Source organism: Perognathus longimembris, chromosome 23 (assembly GCF_023159225.1).
Source record: "Perognathus longimembris pacificus isolate PPM17 chromosome 23, ASM2315922v1, whole genome shotgun sequence".
Lineage (NCBI taxonomy): Eukaryota > Metazoa > Chordata > Mammalia > Rodentia > Heteromyidae > Perognathus > Perognathus longimembris.
In genome coordinates this window covers 24357754-24377077 of record NC_063183.1, presented here as the reverse complement: position 1 = coordinate 24377077, position 19324 = coordinate 24357754, and the positions used below count along the sequence as shown (strand labels likewise).

Genomic DNA, 19324 nt, shown 5'->3' with positions numbered 1-19324 from the left:
GCTTCTTTTTGCTCAAGGCTAGCACTCACCACTTGAGCCACAGCACCACTTCTGGCTATTTTTCTATGAATGTGGGTGCTGGAAAATTGAACCCAGGGCTTCATGAATACGAGGCAAGCACTCTTGCCACTAAGGCCATCCTCCCAGCCCATATCCTTTCCTTTTTAACAAATGCTAAGAATATTTCTTTAAAAATTCATGAGGATGAAAACAGAACCCTCCCCATTTCTTCCCTAAACTGCTAAGAGGTGCAAAAGAAGAGTATAAGTAAAAAAGGATATAAATTAGAAGTGCATCCCCCAAAATAAATACTATGCTTTTTAATGTCATTAAACTAAACTTATAACCAATTATAATCCTATTGTTAGGTAACAGGGAATTTGAGCACATTAAGGCATCTTGGATGGGCTCAGGCAATCACTCATTGCATCCCTAGTTTTTCACAGTAAACATTCTTCAGCTAAGTGTAGGCAAATTAGTCTACCACCCAATTCCACCCAACATCCTGTTTTGTAAGTAGAAGTTTTACTGGAACACAAACAGGCTCATGATTTGCTGTTTTTATGTTACAATGCAGTTTAGTAACTGCAACCACAAGGACCACAATTATTTACTCTCTGGTTCTTTAAAGTTGCCAATTACTATTCACTGCCACTCAGATTTGGCTTGTGTATCTAAAATGTTACACTGGAGATAAGGTAAGAGATTGTGGGAGAGTGCACCAACTATTACCAAGACTAACACTTATTTCAACGTTCTCTTTTTCTTATTGCCAGACACTCCCAATGAAAGGTTTAGTCTGGTATTTCCTTTTCTCATAGTAGATAGGTACAAATAGTTCAAGTACCAGTTTCTTTGAATATCACTACTCAAAAGGCATATGAGTGCAGAAGAAAATCTCAAAATCCCCAAAGGGATTTTGGTGTCATGTACAAGTTTATTCGGGCACAGTACTATAGAGTTCTATAGCATAAGGCTTGGAAACAAACTGAATAAAACTTACATGGGCCCACATACAGACAGACATTTTCTACTCCCTGCTCTTCTAAAGAAGGTATATATTATTCCACATTTTCCCTGCTGTTCATTTACTTTTCAATAATGTGAAAGATGACAAGTAGCCATCTATTTTCTTGGGAACAGTAAAGGTAAGAATATTTGAGAAAGTAATACAATTGTGCTTTGTCTAGTTACCATCTTTAAATTGCTGAGTAGATTAAGTACAACATTAAATTGTTTTTGTTTTAAACCAAAAGAATTTATAAAGCAACAATTCTCTGTATATATTCACAATATTATCCCTTGTGTTTTATGTGCTAATTTAAAATAAACCACTTATACCACTGAAAGCAAACAAAATCCTACTACAAAAAGAAATTTCTTTGAAGAAGTATACTATTTCTAACAGAACCAAAGGCAATCTGAATCAAGCAGTGATCTGAAAAATAAAGTTAGTCAGGGATAGATTTTTATTGCAAATATTTACTCAAAAACTACTATATACAGCAGAATTTTAATAGCTATTTAAAACATTTAACATTCACTGAAACATTTAAGAATTCAAAGCACATTTTGAAAAGTAAAAAGGTAGCATTTTTAAATAAAACTTTATTAGAGCTCCAAAGCAAACTATTGTTCTTCATATTATTCATTTCTATACTTAATGCCTTCTAGATGATAAAAAAAAAAAGAGATACCAACTTACTAGCCAACTGAGGGATAAATTAGGCTAAATTCTCAAAACAAATTGTTTACTGCTTTAGGTCCCAGTTGAAGTTTCTATTTTACAATTAGAGAGAAGTCACTTAAACATAGCTGAATCCATGCCAGAACATGTTTTCAGTTAAGTGCTTTATATTATCTACATTCTACCACACTTTGGTTTGGTTTCCAGACCATTTTTATGGGTCTATATCTAAAGGAGATCATTAAAACTGTATTAGTGCTACAGGAGTTTCAACATGGATTTCTATTTTATACAACTAGTACATTAAGGATTTTCAGCATAGCTTACACATTGACTAAATGCACAAATATAAATTTATATTTTAATAGTTACACTTTCACTGAAAGTTTAATTAAAGGTAAGCTTACAAAGACTGTCTGGCTAACACTTGTATGGAGGTACACAGATTCAAATATTCTGTTTACATGCGTCTGACAGATTGGAATGTTATTAAATTCAAAATTCTCATTAGGTCAATTTAGCACTCTAAGCATGCTTCACTGACCAGCATCAGATGCAAAATAAAGCTGTCATTAACAATGCCAATCAGCCATTATTTTAAATCAATCATTCTCAAAGGATGCGTAGTTTTTAAGTCTTTTCCTGTAACTGAAAATATATAGGTAATAAAGATTTTATGCTTAGGTCTGAGGTAAGTTTGACTAATATTAGTGTAATTACTATTCTTAAAATCAACTCTTGTCGGCAACTCTATTCCATTTCTTCAAAAAGTGCTAAATGAGACCTTCTGGTAAATTAGCTTTCATTAAAATTGTTAGTTTTGAAAAGTTTGAAATCCACCTGAATCATGCTATTCTTGGCAAGTTGACTTGTTTAGTAGCAGACTGAACACACTGGTGAAGTGTGTGAATGACCTCCCTCACATCTTTGTGCTTCTGAATTTTACCACATCACTACTGAGCTCACTGGGCAGCACTGTGCCAAATGCTTTTTGATGTGGGTACACTAAAATTAAGAATGACTAAATAATTTCAGCTTCTTTCTGCTAGGTCTACCGTATTGTCTGGTGTGCTAGGACTAACTTCTCTGGGAATGTTGTCTGCATGGTCAGACACAATGTCATCACTCTTGGCTGAGGGATCACCACTGCCTTTCTGAAAAATCTCTGTGGCTTCATACTCCAGCACCTCTGATGGTGTCAAAGGTTCCAAGTGAACACTGCCTTGCTCACTAACATCGGAACTGACACATTCAGGTTCATCTCTTTTCCTTAAAAACTGATCAATGCTCACATCACCTGATGTTAACTGCAAATTCTTAACATTCCTTGAGGAAAACCTGGCTCCACTGGAGTTATCTTTAATCTGATCACATGAAATTATATTTTCTGAACTTTGGCCCATCTTCAGTTCCTTTTCCTGAAAATTGTGCTGCATTTGTTTCTCCTTTTCCATTTTATCTGCACCAGTGTCTGAATCATGACTCAAGACTTTCCTTGAATTACTTTCCTGGTCTGCAAGACAGGCATCATTTTCTCCATCTGTTATGTTTTCTTCTTTTTTTGTTGTTGATAAACCTTCAGATAAATCTGCATCACATTCATTTTTTTCTTGTTCATCTTGCTTACTGAAAAATAAAACCATTTATTACCTACCTTATAAAACATGGTATGCTTGAACACTATTCAAAATAAAGACATGCATATTTTCCCACAAAAAAAAAGGAAAACAAATTCAGATCTATAGTTCTTGGTATTACAATACAATCTGGGAGGAGGCCATTTTCTTAGGCAAGACTGAGAAATCCTGGAGTTACATATTAAAAGGAGATCGGTGGGATCTATCAAATGGCTGTCATTACTTTCACCTGTTTTTAGTTAAAATTTGTGTTTAAGATGCATAGTTCAGTACTTCACAATTATTCCAATTTACTTAGATTGTACAGAGAGTTAATGTTAACATTTGACTCACTAATAAGTACTTTAAGAAAGTATTCACAGGCTGGGAATGTGGCCTAGTGGTAGAATGTTTGCCTCACATACATGAAGCCTTGGGTTCGATTCCTCAGTACCACATATATACAAAAAGCCAGAAGTGGCGCTGTGACTCAGGTGGCAGAGTGCTAGCCTTGAGCAAAAAGAAGCCAGGGACAGTGCTCAGGCCCTGAGTCCCAGCCCCAGGACTGGCAAAAAAAAAAAAGTATTCACTGTGCATTTTAAAAACCAAGTATCTAGAATATTTTTTAATTGAATTAAAATGTCAAACTTTTAACTAAAAGGCACCAAAGGCAATACTATATACAAAAATGCATGTTAGCTTCTGGCCAGCTGAGTGTAAATAATGTAACTGAGTTATTATTTTAAATTCTTAAATTTGAATAGCCTTTCCTTTCCTTACCTTTCAGAACTTGCTGTTTCTGTTTCTCTTTCAGCCACAGTATATCTTGCAATTTCCTGAAATTGTTAATAATATTTTACTTTCATGTTTAAACTAAAAACTATTTTATTATAATCAATGTTTTGAATAAAAGAAACTTAAGTATACAACCTAATATCCCAAAGAAATAGAAAAGCTACCTTTCATTGTAAAGTTATTAGGATAATTATCATAATTAAAAAAAACCCGGGGGCTGGGGAGATAGCCTAGTGGCAAGAGCCTGCCTCGGATACACGAGGCCCTAGGTTTGATTCCCCAGCACCACATATACAGAAAAACGGCCAGAAGCGGCGCTGTGGCTCAAGTGGCGGAGTGCTAGCCTTGAGCGGGAAGAAGCCAGGGACAGTGCTCAGGCCCTGAGTCCAAGGCCCAGGACTGGCCAAAAAAAAACCAACAAAACAAAAACCCGGTTTTAAATCTGTAAGAATTTCAGTATATCAAAAGTTTCTAAATCCAAGTCAAGAAGTAGTTACTCAATCATGTCAAAAATATATTATCCTTAACTCTCAAATTGGATCCTGTATCTGAATAGCAAAATGTAGCCACAGTATTTCATATAAATACATTATAAGCACAGATACTTAGAATATAGCAACACCTCAGTATGTTAAAGGGCAGACCAACATTTCATAAAAAAAAACAACACCAGTTTCTGAAGCCATGGTGTGTGAGATGTACTTTATAGTATCATAAATGCCATTTTTACATATGAGAAATAAGTGGGTTGAGTAGAGAATCTATGGCAATACTTTAAGTGGCGAAACTGAAATCTAGGTCTAGGTGTTACCTCCTATTGCAGACTAACCAAAACTTGCAAAATAGATAATGGCTTACTAGCCACACACATTTGTCTCCTCACCTTCCAAAACTCTGCTAAAATGAAGGCAAAGAAATAAAACATTTTCACTAATACAGAGTAACAAACACTAATACTAACTGCTAAAGAGATTTAAGTAAATTTTTAGAATCTGAAATGTGTCCGGATGAGTGATAAATAACTTAGCAGTATTGCTGGGTAGTGGCGGTCCATGCCTGTAAACGTAGCTATTCAGGAGGCTGAGATCTGAAGATCATGGTTCAAAGGCAGCCCCATTAGACAAATCTGAGAGACTCATCTCCAGTTAATCAATAAAAAGCCAGAACTGGAGGAAGTGCGGTAGAGAATTCAGTTTTCTTCTATGAAGTGAGACATTAAAGAGGTATGCACAAATATAAAACAACACCATTGTTTTCACCAATTTTTTTTGAAAGTAATTCGTAAAAAAATGTCATTTATGTCAACAAATAGGGGGCTTATTATTAAGCCAATTAACAAGTACTTCAACTTTTTATTTCCTTGTTTTTGTCAATCCTGGGGCCTGGGTGCTGACCCTGAGCTTCTTTTTTTTTTTTTTTCTTCTTCTCAAGGCCAACAGCACTCTGCTATGTGAGCCACAGCGCCACTTCTGGCTATGTGGTGCTGAGGAATCGAACCCAGGGCTTCATGCATGGTAGGCAAGCACTGTACCACTAAGTCACATTCCCAGCCCACACTTCAACTTTTTGTAATTTTAATTTCTAACACTGCAACTATCACTTTCGTTCAAGAGTACAAAAGGCCGTATGTAAATAGTGCTCTCTGGAGTTTGGCCATGTGTGACCTGTATCTATGGAAGACAGCTAATCCTTGACTCATCCAAACAACACATGACTTTCAATGAACTCTGTAGCCTCACAACATGTGGGAAGTCATCATCACACAACTAAAGGCATCCTTTAACATGAAAAATACAAAACTAAACAAAAAGGAACAAATAAAGGGGATGGAATACCTAAGAAACTTCAGGAGCAAAAGAGATATATAGTTACATACTTAATATACTGAGAGGTATGCTATTGTACCCAGTAAACAATTAACAAAACTTATGAAAGTACAACAATTGAAGAATAAAATATTAAAGTGCTCTTCAAAATTACAAATATGGTAACTAAATTAAGGAAGCAATAAAAGCCACTATAATGAAGTAGCTGATCCTATGTCAGAAAAAAGCAGAGAAAGAACTGAAAAAGAATAAAAAAAAATCAAAGAAATAACACAAGAAGTATCTTTACAACATCATAATATAATGAATGAAAAAAAAGGATAAAGGTCAAACAGAGTGAAATTTCAAAACATCAGATATAAAGATAATCATTAAAGTTTCCAAAAAGAACAAAGCAACGTAAACACCAAGAAAATAGAGCAAGAATGGCATCAGACTTAGGAAAAAAAAATACTGGCTATAAGAAAACTGAAGTAATACTTTAAAATCACACAGAAAAAGTTTTCTGTGTTCTGTCAACCCAGTTAATATATACACATTAGTGTGTGTGTATATATATACATATATATGTATATATACATATGTACATATGTATACGTATATACACGTATATATACATATGTATATACAGATCCACATGTATATACACATATACATATATACATATATACGTATACATATGTATGTATACATATGTATATATACACATGTATACATATATATAGTGAAGGTGATATACAGGGGGTTACAGTTACTTAAGGTAATGAGCACATTTCTTTTTGAACAGGGTTACCCTCTCCCTTGTTTTCTCCTTTCTCTCCGCCCCCCAACTCCCCTTCAAGTTGTAAAGTTAATTTCTAACATAGTGTCTTGTAAGTGTCACTGCTGCATTGGTTCAATTCTTGTCCTTTGTCTCACCATTTCTGCAATTCTCCTTCTCATCTTCAAAATAAGATAAACTTATACACAATACAAAGGGTCCAGTTAATACATATTTAGACAGTTTTCACATCTTTTTAAAGTGAGGCTAATTAACTCCTGTTACGAGAAACATTTTTGTACAAATTTTCAATTTAATTTTAAAAAGTCTGAAAAATTACAAACTCAGAAGCATAAATAGAATTAAACAAAAGTAAAAACTTTATAGAGATTCTTTATGAATAACCCAATGTGGCTAAATGCCAGAAGTAAAGACAAAATAAAGACAAATAGATAAACATAAATAAGCAAAAGCATAATACAGATTGAGACATGTTAACTCCAAAATGTTGACAAGTAATGATAAAATTTTGAGGACAGCCAAGGAAAAAATGACACATTACATACAGAGAAACAAAAATAATAATCCAGTTAAGACATGTTTTTAGAAAATACACAAGCCAAGAGATGACACAGTTCTTTAAACTGCTGAAAAAAAAACAAACCCCCCAAAACCTGTCAATCCAGAAATCTATACCCACCAAAACTATCTTCCAAATATGAAAGACTTATTAAACAAAAAGCTTAGGAGAATTAATTATCAGCAGGTCTGCAACATAAAATAAGTATATAAAAAGAAGTTAAATAAAAGAGATATGACAGAAATGAAGAGCTACATAAAGAAATGAAAAGCAGTGAAAATAGTAAAAATAAAGGAAAATATATAATTAACCTTGTATTTTTCACAGCTCTAAAAGGCAACTGTCTAAAGTAAAAAAAATGTAATGTTGCATTCTCTCTTTATAACATGTAAAGAAAAATATATTACAACAACAGGGAAGAAAAGGACACAAGTCTTCAATGTCAGGATGAAGACAGGAATATTGCTGCAGACCTTGGATATTAACAAGACAACAAGAAAATACTACAAGCAGCATCATGTAAATAGCCTTCTGGATAAAAATGTACCAATTACTTGAAAATTACAAATCCACTCAATACGTTTTATATTTTAAAAGTCATATACCCATTAATCAAATTTATTGGTAGATTTGTATGTGTGTATGTGTGTGGTGCTGGTGCTTAGGCTTGAACTCAGGGCCAAGGTGCTGTCTCTGAGCTTTATCTGTTTGAGGTTAGTGCTCTACCACTTGAGCCACAGCTCCACTTTGGGCTTTTTGGGTGGTTAAGTGGAGATGAGAGACTCACACATTTTCCTACTGGAGCTGGCTTTGACCATGATCCTTACATCTCAGCCTTCTCAGTAGCTAGGGATTACAGGTGTGAACCATTTGAGCCACCTGTGCCTGGCTGGTAGTCAGAGCAAACCTATTTCTATACTCACTTAACAGAATGCCTAATAAATAACATTTATATTGTGATTCTACCTTGTATATTTAAAGTTCCTGTTTAACATAAGACATTTAATATAGATTCAGAATATTTATATTTTAAAAACTGGTTAAAGCTTTTTGACAGTGAAAATCCCAGAATATTAAGTCATGTGGAAATATTAATTTCCAGTGTGCTTGAGGTTTTACTGACTAAAAAAGTTTTAATTCTGGGGCTAGGAATGTGGCTTAGCAGTAGAGAACTTGCCTAGTGTGCATGGAGCCCTGGGTTTGATTCCTTAGCACCACATAAACAGGAAAAAAAACCGCAAAAACCCAGAAGTGGCGCTGTGGCTCAAGTGGTAGAGTGCTAGCCTTGAGCAAAAAGAAGTCAGGGCAATACTCAGGCCCTGAGTTCAAGCCCCAGGACTGGCAAAAAGAAAATGAAAGTTTTAATTCAAACCTTTATCTAAATGAACTAAATAATAGGCAAACAAATAAAATGGATGCCTTTGTCAAGAGAAAATGTCTCAATTTTACTTAAAATTAAGATTTTAAAATATCTGATGTTAAAAATCTCCTAATTTTCTTTCTTACAACATGCCAATAATTCTTACCAACACACGCACTTAAAAACTGAAATTTAGGGCTGGGGATATAGCCTAGTGGCAAGAGTGCCTGCCTTGGATACACGAGGCCCTAGGTTCGATTCCCCAGCACCACATATACAGAAAATGGCCAGAAGCGGCGCTGTGGCTCAAGTGGCAGAGTGCTAGCCTTGAGCGGGAAGAAGCCAGGGACAGTGCTCAGGCCCTGAGTCCAAGGCCCAGGACTGGCCAAAAAAAAAAAAACAAACAAAAAAAACTGAAATTTAAAGTCACATTAATAATACTTCCAAGTGTATATAACCTTTTAAATTATGAGATAAAGCACACTTTACCTTAGACATAGGCTCTCGTTCCTTAGTAGGCGCTCCACGTTTTAATCTTGAAAACAAAATAGTGTTTCTTTTATATTATAGTTGTAAATACGTATTACACTTTTGCATGCTTAAAATAACTAAAAGTAAACCTAAACCACTGTAATAAACTTTACAATGTCGTAGTAAATGGTATCTATAAATATTTTAAGGTAAAAATACAATACATGGGAATAAAGAATATATTTAATAATAAGTGTTCTAAATGAGTCCATATAGATGTGTGCTTCAAGCTGGGCTGTGGCTCAGTGGAGGAGCGCTTGCCTAACATGTGTGAAGCCCTGAGTTTGATTCCCAGTACTGCAGAGAGAAAGAAAGAAAAAAGAAAGACATGTATTTCCTTTTCTAAAAAGAAAAGAACTCAGAAACGCTTCTTTTTGCTAAATGTAAATTAAAAGAAGTAACACATTAGTAAAACAATTTCAAAAAAGAATTACTCATTAACAAGAACAAGTTATAATATTGTACAAATCAATATATACTACTGCAGGATATAAAAAGTGAGAGTTTAAAAAACATAGTGAAATTTAATATGATAAAGTCTTTTAGACATTAGGATGAACTTAATCTGGATCCAGTTAAATTCCAGAACAAACTTAAAATCCTTTTTGAAAAACTTTTTTGGATGTTATTATAACGGATTCTGAACTCAGGGCCTTGTGCTTGCTAGACAGGCACTCTCTCACTTGCTCGGTGCCCAGCCCCAAACTTAAAGGATACATTCCCAAACACTACTCAGAAAGTAACTATATATTTTTAAACTTCTTGGCTCATACAAAATGTTAGATATAATGTAAAATATTGTCAATGGTTTGTGGTATCTAGAAAATCTTGTAAAATCAACTTGTAAGTCAAACTTTTCTAGAGATCTTTGTTTTAGAAACTGCTAATGACTAAGTATTATTTGTTAGTGCATATTAAATTCAGTCTGAATATGCAAAAGTAGGGTGTTCTACTTAACCTGCAACATGATGAATCAAGAATTAAGTGATCCAGTAAGGCTTAAGAACTACAAATATGGAACAGTATGATCAGCCTAAGTCCATGCCATATTTCATGGAAAGAAATGTCAACCACCCTAATAGCTACTGTGGGTAAGTAATGACACATAGGGCTGACAAACACCCTTACATTTTCTCTATGGATTCTTACTTATTTATTTAGGCCAGTCCTAGGCCTTGGCACTGTCCCTGGCTTTTTTTTTTTTTTTTGCTCAAGGCTAGCACTCTGACACTTGAGCCACAGTGCCACTTCCGGCCATTTTCTGTATATGTGGTGCTGGGGAATTGAACCCAGGACCTCATGTATACAAGGCGAGCACTCTTGCCACTAGGCCATATCCCCAGCCCCGGATTCATTTTTAAATGAGGACCTTAAATGGCTGTGGGCATCCAGTGCACTAGTACAGCATGTACTTAGCATTCAAGAAGTCCTGGGTATAATCTCCAGTACCACATTTTTTAAAATATTAGTTATAAGTGCTATTACTTTAGTAGAGAATAGAAATAATTAACTGTGCAAAGTTACTTGTCTATAGTTTGGCACACAAAATTAGAAACAAAACATCATATTTTTTTTTGTGGACCCATTCCATTGTTAGCATAGTACTACAATTTATAAGTATATTGAATGAAGAAAAATTTGCACTAAAAATTTCAACCTTTTGGGGCTAAATATTTAGTAATTGTCTCAAGTATTTAAATGTAAACAGCAATATTCATAAAAGTGGTATTTATAGAAAATATATAATAAAGCACCATTACTTTAATGAAATATGTAGAAAAACAATGGTTTTAAGAATAGCATATGTAAATAAGAAAACATAATAGTACTTGAAAAAAGTGGATATATTAATAAAGTTTTGAGATAAATTTCTCTATTACAACTGAAAAAAAGTGAATGGTCAAAGGGTATTTAAAAATACTTTGTAAGATATTTTCTTTTCAGTATAGAGTTGAAATGTTATCAAAGGTCTTACGTATTTATTTTTTTGCCAATCCTGGGGCTTGAAATCTGAGGGCCTAGGTACTGTCCCTGTACTCCTTTAGCTCAAGGCTACAGCTCTACTACTTGAGCCACAGGTCTACTTCTAGTTTTTTTTGATTAATTGGAGATAAGCATCTCACAGACTTCCTGCCCAGGCTGGCTTTAAACAGATCCACAGATCTCAGTCTCCTGAGTAGCTAGGATTATAGGCATGAGCTACCACTATCGAGTTTAAGGTCTTACATTCTTACAAAAGAAATATTATCTTGCTAATTACCTTCACATGTCTGCCATAAAGAATTTTATTCAGCAATAAAAGCTGAAGAATGTTTTATCATGACTGCTGTAATTTCAACTGGGAAAGGCAAGTTTTATGCAGTGGGTGTTGGCGACTGATTTATTTTTATTATGCCTCATTTTACTAAGAAACCTACTAGGCGAGAACACAGTAAGTTAATGAAATAACTAGTATGAAGAGGCTATTCCAATTTTGCTTTGTGCCTTTTACCATACAAATATTCCATTTAAAGGACAGAATTCTAATAATCAGTAAAAAGATTTAGGAAAAGCTTAAAAGTTTAGGTATGTATATTATAAATCTCATCATTATGAATCTGGCACTAAAATGCACTCTAAGAATTTGTAACTACAAAAGTATACTTTAAGATTAATAAAATTACTAATACATGATTACAAATTTTTGAAATTGGCCCCAACCAATTTTGTAGCTTCAAAAGATACCTGATGAAATAATTATTATTAGAGACATTCAACTCTTTTGGAGAAGACAGTCAAACTTGCTAAGCTCAAAGTTCTGATCTAATAACCTGTTATTATGTAATTAAAGTAGTGTAGGACTTGGAACAAACAATAACTTTTCAATGGAAAGACAACAGAAGTGTTGACAGACAACCAATTGCAAAAGAACTGTAAATAAGTAATTTTTTTCCAAGGAAACTTACTGAAACAAACAGGTACCTGATATATTTTTAAAGGTTAATTCATTTCCTCTAAAGTCTAAACTAGAATCCAAGGCCCTATTAGCATTTTTCTATGTCACATGACATTATAAGGCTACCCATAAAAATTTAGGGCTACACAGATAATAAATATTGTGATTTGATTACACTAATATGTTCTTTGGGTTTCATTCATAGTCTGAGCACCCAATGGGATGGGGGAAAATCTGTAATTAAACTATTCAGGTTCATTTCAGCTATGTCAAAAACTTCAATGGTAATTAAAAAATTATAGTATTCAATTTAATATGTTTAATGTTTACTTGTAAACATACTAAGAAAGCTCAATAGATGCTGTACAAGCCAATATTAAAGTCAACCACTGCTCAAGAGCTTCTACTTAGACATTCAGAACAGTAAACATTCAGCACTGCATTTCTGATCATTTTCTTTGAGCAGTGTTTAATTGATGTGCTAGTGTAGGATGGGTGTTTAAGCAGAACCTTTAACATGCTGTATATGGACCAGTGAGCTAAGTGTTCTGGTCCAAAGATGAGAACAGTCTTTCCTCTTGAGTATTGTTATCAAGGAGATTCACTGAAGCAAATGTTTACAGAGAACTGTGAAATTAGGAAAAAGACATTTATATGACTGACCAGTATGAGGAAAGAGGCAAGAAGGCAGCAGGCAATACAGCAAAATTGTCTTACACGAAGAACAGAAACTAGCAAAGCAGGGGAAGAGATCCAAGACAGAACACAAGCACAGAACTAGATGAGAATGATATGACTAACACTGTGTGGTCTTCTGTCAATGAAAAAAAAGTAGTTGAAGATAAAATTGAAAACATGGCAAAGGCTATTTCAGGGAAGTTCTTGATTGTCATGCTACTTTGTTTGTGCTAAAAGCATCAGGCTTGTATATCCGAAAGAAAAATTGTAGAAAGACTCCAATCGGAATCTTAAGATAGTGACTGTCTCAACCAGTGTCAATGGAGAAAATAAGGTTCTAGCAAAACAGAACAGAGGTTATATATTTATTGGTATAGAATCATGGGGGAGAGCGAATGTAACCCCACCCCAGATGTCATCTGCAATAACAAGAGAAGAGTAATGCCATTAACTAAGGTAAGTTCAGAAGAATGTACTGTAAGATCTAACTGTATATCAAAATGACAACCAGTCTAGATGGACTGCCACTGCAAGTCTCCATAGATGACTGCCACTGCAAGTCTCCATCGTGACAAGATTCCATCAATAAATAATCCTAGAGCCTCTGGATGTCATGAAGAAGCAGGAACAACAGTCATGACAGCAGTAGTAGCAGTAACAGGAGAGCAAAAGCAGCAATAATAGTAATGTACATTTATCGAGTGCCTACTGTCTGCCAGGTCAGTGTAAAAAATTTCAGTGAAATAGTTAACTAACTTCTTTAAATGTGTAATTTCACTAATTTCCACATATTATCTTCAGGAACTTTTATCTTTCAATAATAAAGCCTGAACTTGGCAAGGATACATTGCATACTTAATGCTGAAGAGCTGATCAGATTAAAAAAACAATTTGGCCGGCTACATCTGAAGGCTACAATATTTCACAGCCTCACACCTCACAGTGATATAGAGAAACCAAGACTCTCAGTGTGAGGTCCCAATGTCAATGAATGATCCAAAAGGCATATGCCAAGACATAAGCCTCTCTTAGTAAAGGACAGCAAGTGTTTCCACAATGTCAAATTCTAAGCGAACAAGTGAGGCTGCAGAAGGGTCTCAAAGTCAGGAGTTGAAAATATGAGATGCACTATAGTGCAGTCAAGGGAAAAATGTTGATGAAATTTATACAAGATAGTGATGACTAACACGAGTTACAAACATTTCTAAAAGTGTAAATTTAGTGCACTTCAGACATTAGAAAATCTAATGGCACAACTGAAACATGCTGCAACAATAACAGGAAAAGAAAATTAGAATAAATAATTTGTGAAAATAATATGGAAGGGCTATGTGAATGAAAACTAGGCTGAAAATGAAGGTAACTGCATGCAAATAAAATGTGAGTAGATAAAATCACAAATAACCTGACTATAAGCTTGAAATTTGCAGTGATTCTGATGTACTAATTACAGTGTGTGTGCATGCACGTGTGTGCGGAAACACATGTACACTGGTCCTGGGGCTTGAGCTCAGAGCATGGACATAGTCTCTTAGCTTTTTTTTCCCTCAAGGATGGTGCTATACCATTTAAGCCACAGCTCCACTTCTGGCTTTTTTTTGCCAGTCCTGGGGCTTGGACTCAGGGCCTGAGCACTGTCCCTGGCTTCTTTTTGCTCAAGGCTAGCACTCTGCCACTTGAGCCACAGCCCCACTTCTGGATATTTTCTGTATATGTGGTGCTGGAGAATCATGTATATGAGGCAAGCACTCTTGCCACTAGGCTATATCCCCAGCCCCACTTCTGGCTTTTTGGTACTTAATTAGAGATAAAAGTTTCATGGACTTCTCTCTCAGTCTGGCTTGAACTTTGATCCTCAATCAAAGCCTCCTGAGTAGCTAAATTACAGGCATGAGCTACCAGTGCCCAATTACTTTTGGAGTATCATATACATGTTTATTACTTTAAATCCCTTAATAGTTTAAGATTAAAGTAGATACTTTTATTGTCTATGTTTTACAAATTAGGAATTGGGACACAGAAGTCAGGTAATCTAGTAAACGGTGGGACAGAAACTCCAAACTAATCAATCAGGTATAGACATTATACTTTAATGTATTAAAGGTGTGCGTGTGTACATGCGTGGGGGGGGCACGCAGATGAACTTCGTTCATACTTTCTCCCTAAGAAAAGAGACCTACCGAAGAACACAAAACAAAGCTCTTATGTTGCTTTTACAAGAAAGTAGTTTATATTTTTGGAAATATAAATTTTCTAATTCTGTAAATGAAGAGATTGATGGTAAAAATGGAACAAAGCTTATCAAAACCCTAAAACTTGATCTACTTCATGACTCTGCTATATCCCACTGGGCATGCATTGGACGCAGAACAAATCCATATCCACCAGGGATACCAGCACATTTATGTTTATAGCAGCACTACTCACAAAGATGTCCTATAATCTGATGAGTCAATAAAGATGTGTTACATACACATACACACACACCCATAAAAAAGAGTGAAATTATGTTGTTTGCAAAAAAAAAACATAGACCTGGAGATCACATTTAGTGAAATAAGCCAAACTTAGAAAGCCAAACCCCACGTCTTTTCTCTCAGATGTGGAACCAAAGTCTAAAATGATAAAATAAGACAGGACTTGAGTGAAAAGGGACACTGTGTGTGCGCGCGCGCAAACAGAGAAGGAAAAACACAGAATGTACCAGAAGTTAAGAGAATCAAAATAAATTACATACACAAATGCACAATGAAATAACAAGAAACCCTGTTTTTAAAAAGGAAGGAGGGAGCTAAGGGTATGTAACAGAGGGGTGAACTTGCTCAAAATACACTGTAGATATGAAATTTTCACATGAAACTCCTCTGTATGACAGCATCAATGAATTTTAAGTAAAGAAAAAAAACTGTTGGGGAATGGGGTTAAATAATTAGAAAGAGAAGATGAAATAAACTTCCTAGAGACAGATTAGGAAGTAAATAGTATGTTACCAATCTACTAGTAGGAAATATGCTATTCTCAGATTTTGTAAATTTTTCCATTTGTAGTATAAATTGGTTCAGAAACTTAAAATGAAAAATTAATGTTAGTTGGGAGAAACGTATATGTAAATGGTCATCTAAATTGGCTTTATCTCTGTTCCAAAACACAAATAAAGTAGGTCTGATTTCAGGAGTGAAAAAAACAAAAGCTCGATTAATAATTTCAGAGCCTGGGGATCCTTATCCTACTGTAAAAAAAAATCTCTATAGATGCTTTACTAATTTTTAAAATTAAAAAAATATTAGAATGAACTTTTAATTGTGCTAGGGGTGAGAGTGCAAGGAACACTAAGTACATATAGCTGTTATCTCACATACTAAGTAACAAGGCTTCTATTCAATAAATCAGTGTTCCTATTTACAGGATAACACTTAGGGTTTTTATATAAAATTATTCATTAGCAAATAATTCCTGAGATACTTAAATACCACACTCTCTATTAAAAGAAAATAATAGATCAAAACTACTTAATAGAGCTGTATGCAACAGAACTAAAATAAATGATAGATTAAAAATGTATAGGAAGGAAATGATGATTCAAAAAACACATTAAGGACTAAGTAGATATTACATATTAGATATATAAATGTTACTTTAAACTTCTTAAAAGGTCTGCAAGATATCTTACCAATTCTTTATATTTTAGAACTGACAATGATGAGGATAATGCTAATAAACCTGAGGTAACACTGAGGATGGTCTAAGCAAAAGCCAGATTGAAAAGCTATGAACAGGCAACTAAAGGAATTTTAACAGTAAACAAACAAACAAAAAAACCACAAAAGCCCTAGCATTAAGGAAAAGAATAGAAAAGCTAGACATCACAAAATATGTATAAAATTTTAGAGACCTGGGTTACTAAAATTTTTAAAAATTAAAAAAACCCAAGAATTGATGTTATTGAAGACTGATCAATACATTTTACATTACAGTAAAAATAACTACAATTCTGGAACATAATCACAGAGACTTAAGGGTATGAAAGTAGCCCAAGTTTTTTTTTTATTTCTTGGACATGAAGATTTGACGGCAACAGCCAAAATGACTAAACTTCAATTTGGATGCTGAAGCACTCATGAAATGGCCTTCTATGGTCATAATTGGCTCATGCATTTAAGATCAAAAGCCAAAGCCCCAAGGGGAAGTATGCTCAATTTGGTGGCCTTAAGGTCACCCTTGGCCAAATCAGCATCAGCCTGATGGGAGGTCAGCCCATGTAGGAGGAAGTCTCCTCAAGATAAGAAGTTTTTCTTTTGTTTCGCCTCTTTTTTTTTTTTTTTTTTTTTGGTGGTACTAGGTGTTGAGGCTCAGGGACTTGTACTTGCTCTTCCTTAGCAGGCACTAGTCATGTCCCTAGCCTTCCTTCATCCCCCTTTTTTCCAAATAAGGTCTTACATGTATGTCTAGGTAGACCTGGACTTCGATCTATTTATTTATGCTCTCTATATAGCTAAGATGACAGGCATATACCACCATGTCCAGCTATGAATTGAGATGGGGTCTTGCATTTATGCCTGGGCTACCCAGGTACTGTGATCCTCCCAATAGCTAAGATTATAGGCATGAGCCACTGGTGCCCAGCCTAAAATATGAATTCTTGAGGCCACAACCTACAGCAGGTCGCATAGTCAAATTATTCACATTCCTTGGAAAGATAGAACAGTCATCAGTTGTGTTCATCGGAGGGGGACACTGTCCAGGTGTACCCTGAACATATTTTGAAATCTCTGGGCTGCTTCTGCATCTGAAAAATAAGAAAAATAGCACAATGACAGACAACAAAGGAAAGAGACAATCATCTGGCCTAAGAACATAAAATATAAGAAACAAAGAAAGCAGAAAGCAGATAAAACAGAAAATAGACAAGCAGCCATATCATTTGGAATGGATTATTCTGGAGGCACGAGCAGTAGAGAAAAACAAATTCTTGTCAGCAAAATAAGAAAAAAAACAGCAACAAAAGTATATGTTTTTTTTTTTTTTGGGGGGGGGAAGCCAACTAGAGAAAAAAAACCATGTATATTAAGACCTGTCAACCTGACACAAAGGTAAGGTAGCATAGAATATAGAATCTAGACCCATCTGAAAGCTGAATAGAGCTGAATAATGAGGGCTAATGTCATGAACTTGGCTGCTTAACCGCCTTTGTGTAGGAAAACATCTCAGAACTTTGAACTTAGGAAATTCCAACTTGTCTTGCACCAGTTCACGAGCTCCACAGAGCAGGAACCTATTTCAACAAGCAGCTTAAAAAAACAACAACAAAATACTTTAATATTTTTCATTCCTATTAATGACACATTCTTAGAAAGCAATAGTGCTAAAAACCTATCAAAGTAAAATGCACTGAATAAAAATTAAACTTACTCAGAAAGATGTTCAGAAGTTGGGATACAAACAGAAACTGAAATTAGAAGAAAAGTTTTACATTGACAAGAGCATATGAACTATGATGAGTGAGAAAAATGACTTAGTAAAGAGGCCATATTGCAGTCGACCAAAAATAATGGAATGTCAAAAATCCAAAATAACCATCATATATACATACCTTTCTCCAATACAACTTGACAAGTATGAGTTTCGTGTTGACTTAAGTGTGTAGCCATATTATCTAAGCCAGAAACATCAGTTAGGAAATCACAATTAAGGCACACTAGAGTAATGCCCCTATTAAAGAAAAATAGCATAAAAGGTTTTACGTTTTACGAAAATCACACACAAGTTCAATGATCATTTTTTATAATTTGCTGTTTGTGTCATAACTGTTACTTGTAATTTTTGTCAGATAAATTTGTTTATTTATTTATTTATTTAGGCGAGTCCTGGGCCTTGGACTCAGGGCCTGAGCACTGTCCCTGGCTTCTTCCCGCTCAAGGCTAGCACTCTGCCACTTGAGCCACAGCGCCGCTTCTGGCCATTTTCTGTATATGTGGTGCTGGGGAATTGAACCTAGGGCCTCGTGTATCCGAGGCAGGCACTCTTGCCACTAGGCTATATCCCCAGCCCTTTATTTTGTTTTTGTTGCCAGTCCTGGGGTGTGGATTCAGGGCCTGAGCACTGTCCCTGGCTTCTTTTTGCTCAAGGCTAGCACTCTACCTCTTGAGCCACAGCGCCACTTTTTCTATATATGTGGTGCTGAGGAATCAAACCCAGGGCTTCATGTATATGAGGCAAGCACTTTTACCACTAGGCCATATTCCCAGTCCCTTTTGTCAGATAAATTTGGTATAACAAAAATAATCCTCTAGAAAATGGCACATCCATGTACTTTATTTACAGAAAGCATTTATGCTTTATAATCACCTCTCATACTAACTGATGAAAGCTAGAAGTCTAGAGACCTAAGCCTGTCTTGGCTTCACTAACAATCTTCATTAATGGAGGCAAATCCCATTTTACATATCTTTGCTACATTATATCTTCACCCCCAAAGTGTGACTTAGCATTCATTTATTTAGTATACATTTATTGGTGCTGTCTTTATAGATACTTTCTACTAGGAATTATGAATAAT

At 35.1% G+C, this 19324-nt stretch overlaps 1 protein-coding gene across 2 annotated transcripts in view; it reads right to left on the bottom strand.

The window, feature by feature from the left end:
* Window positions 1-206: 206 nt before the first annotated feature.
* Znf280d (zinc finger protein 280D) overlaps window positions 207-19324 on the bottom strand; it is a 78516-nt gene continuing 59398 nt past the window's right edge. Inside the window, exons 17-21 of one of the 2 annotated variants that reach the window (XM_048333214.1) lie at window positions 18359-18421; window positions 18178-18214; window positions 9114-9159; window positions 4084-4139; window positions 207-3313 (exon numbers count right to left, since the gene is read on the bottom strand). In XM_048333214.1, coding sequence (XP_048189171.1) covers window positions 2719-3313; window positions 4084-4139; window positions 9114-9159; window positions 18178-18214; window positions 18359-18421 — 797 coding nt within the window. In that variant the 3' untranslated portion in view covers window positions 207-2718. Of the gene's footprint in view, window positions 3314-4083; window positions 4140-9113; window positions 9160-18177; window positions 18215-18358; window positions 18478-19324 lie in introns of both variants that reach the window. The other variant, XM_048333215.1, reaches the window with a different exon arrangement.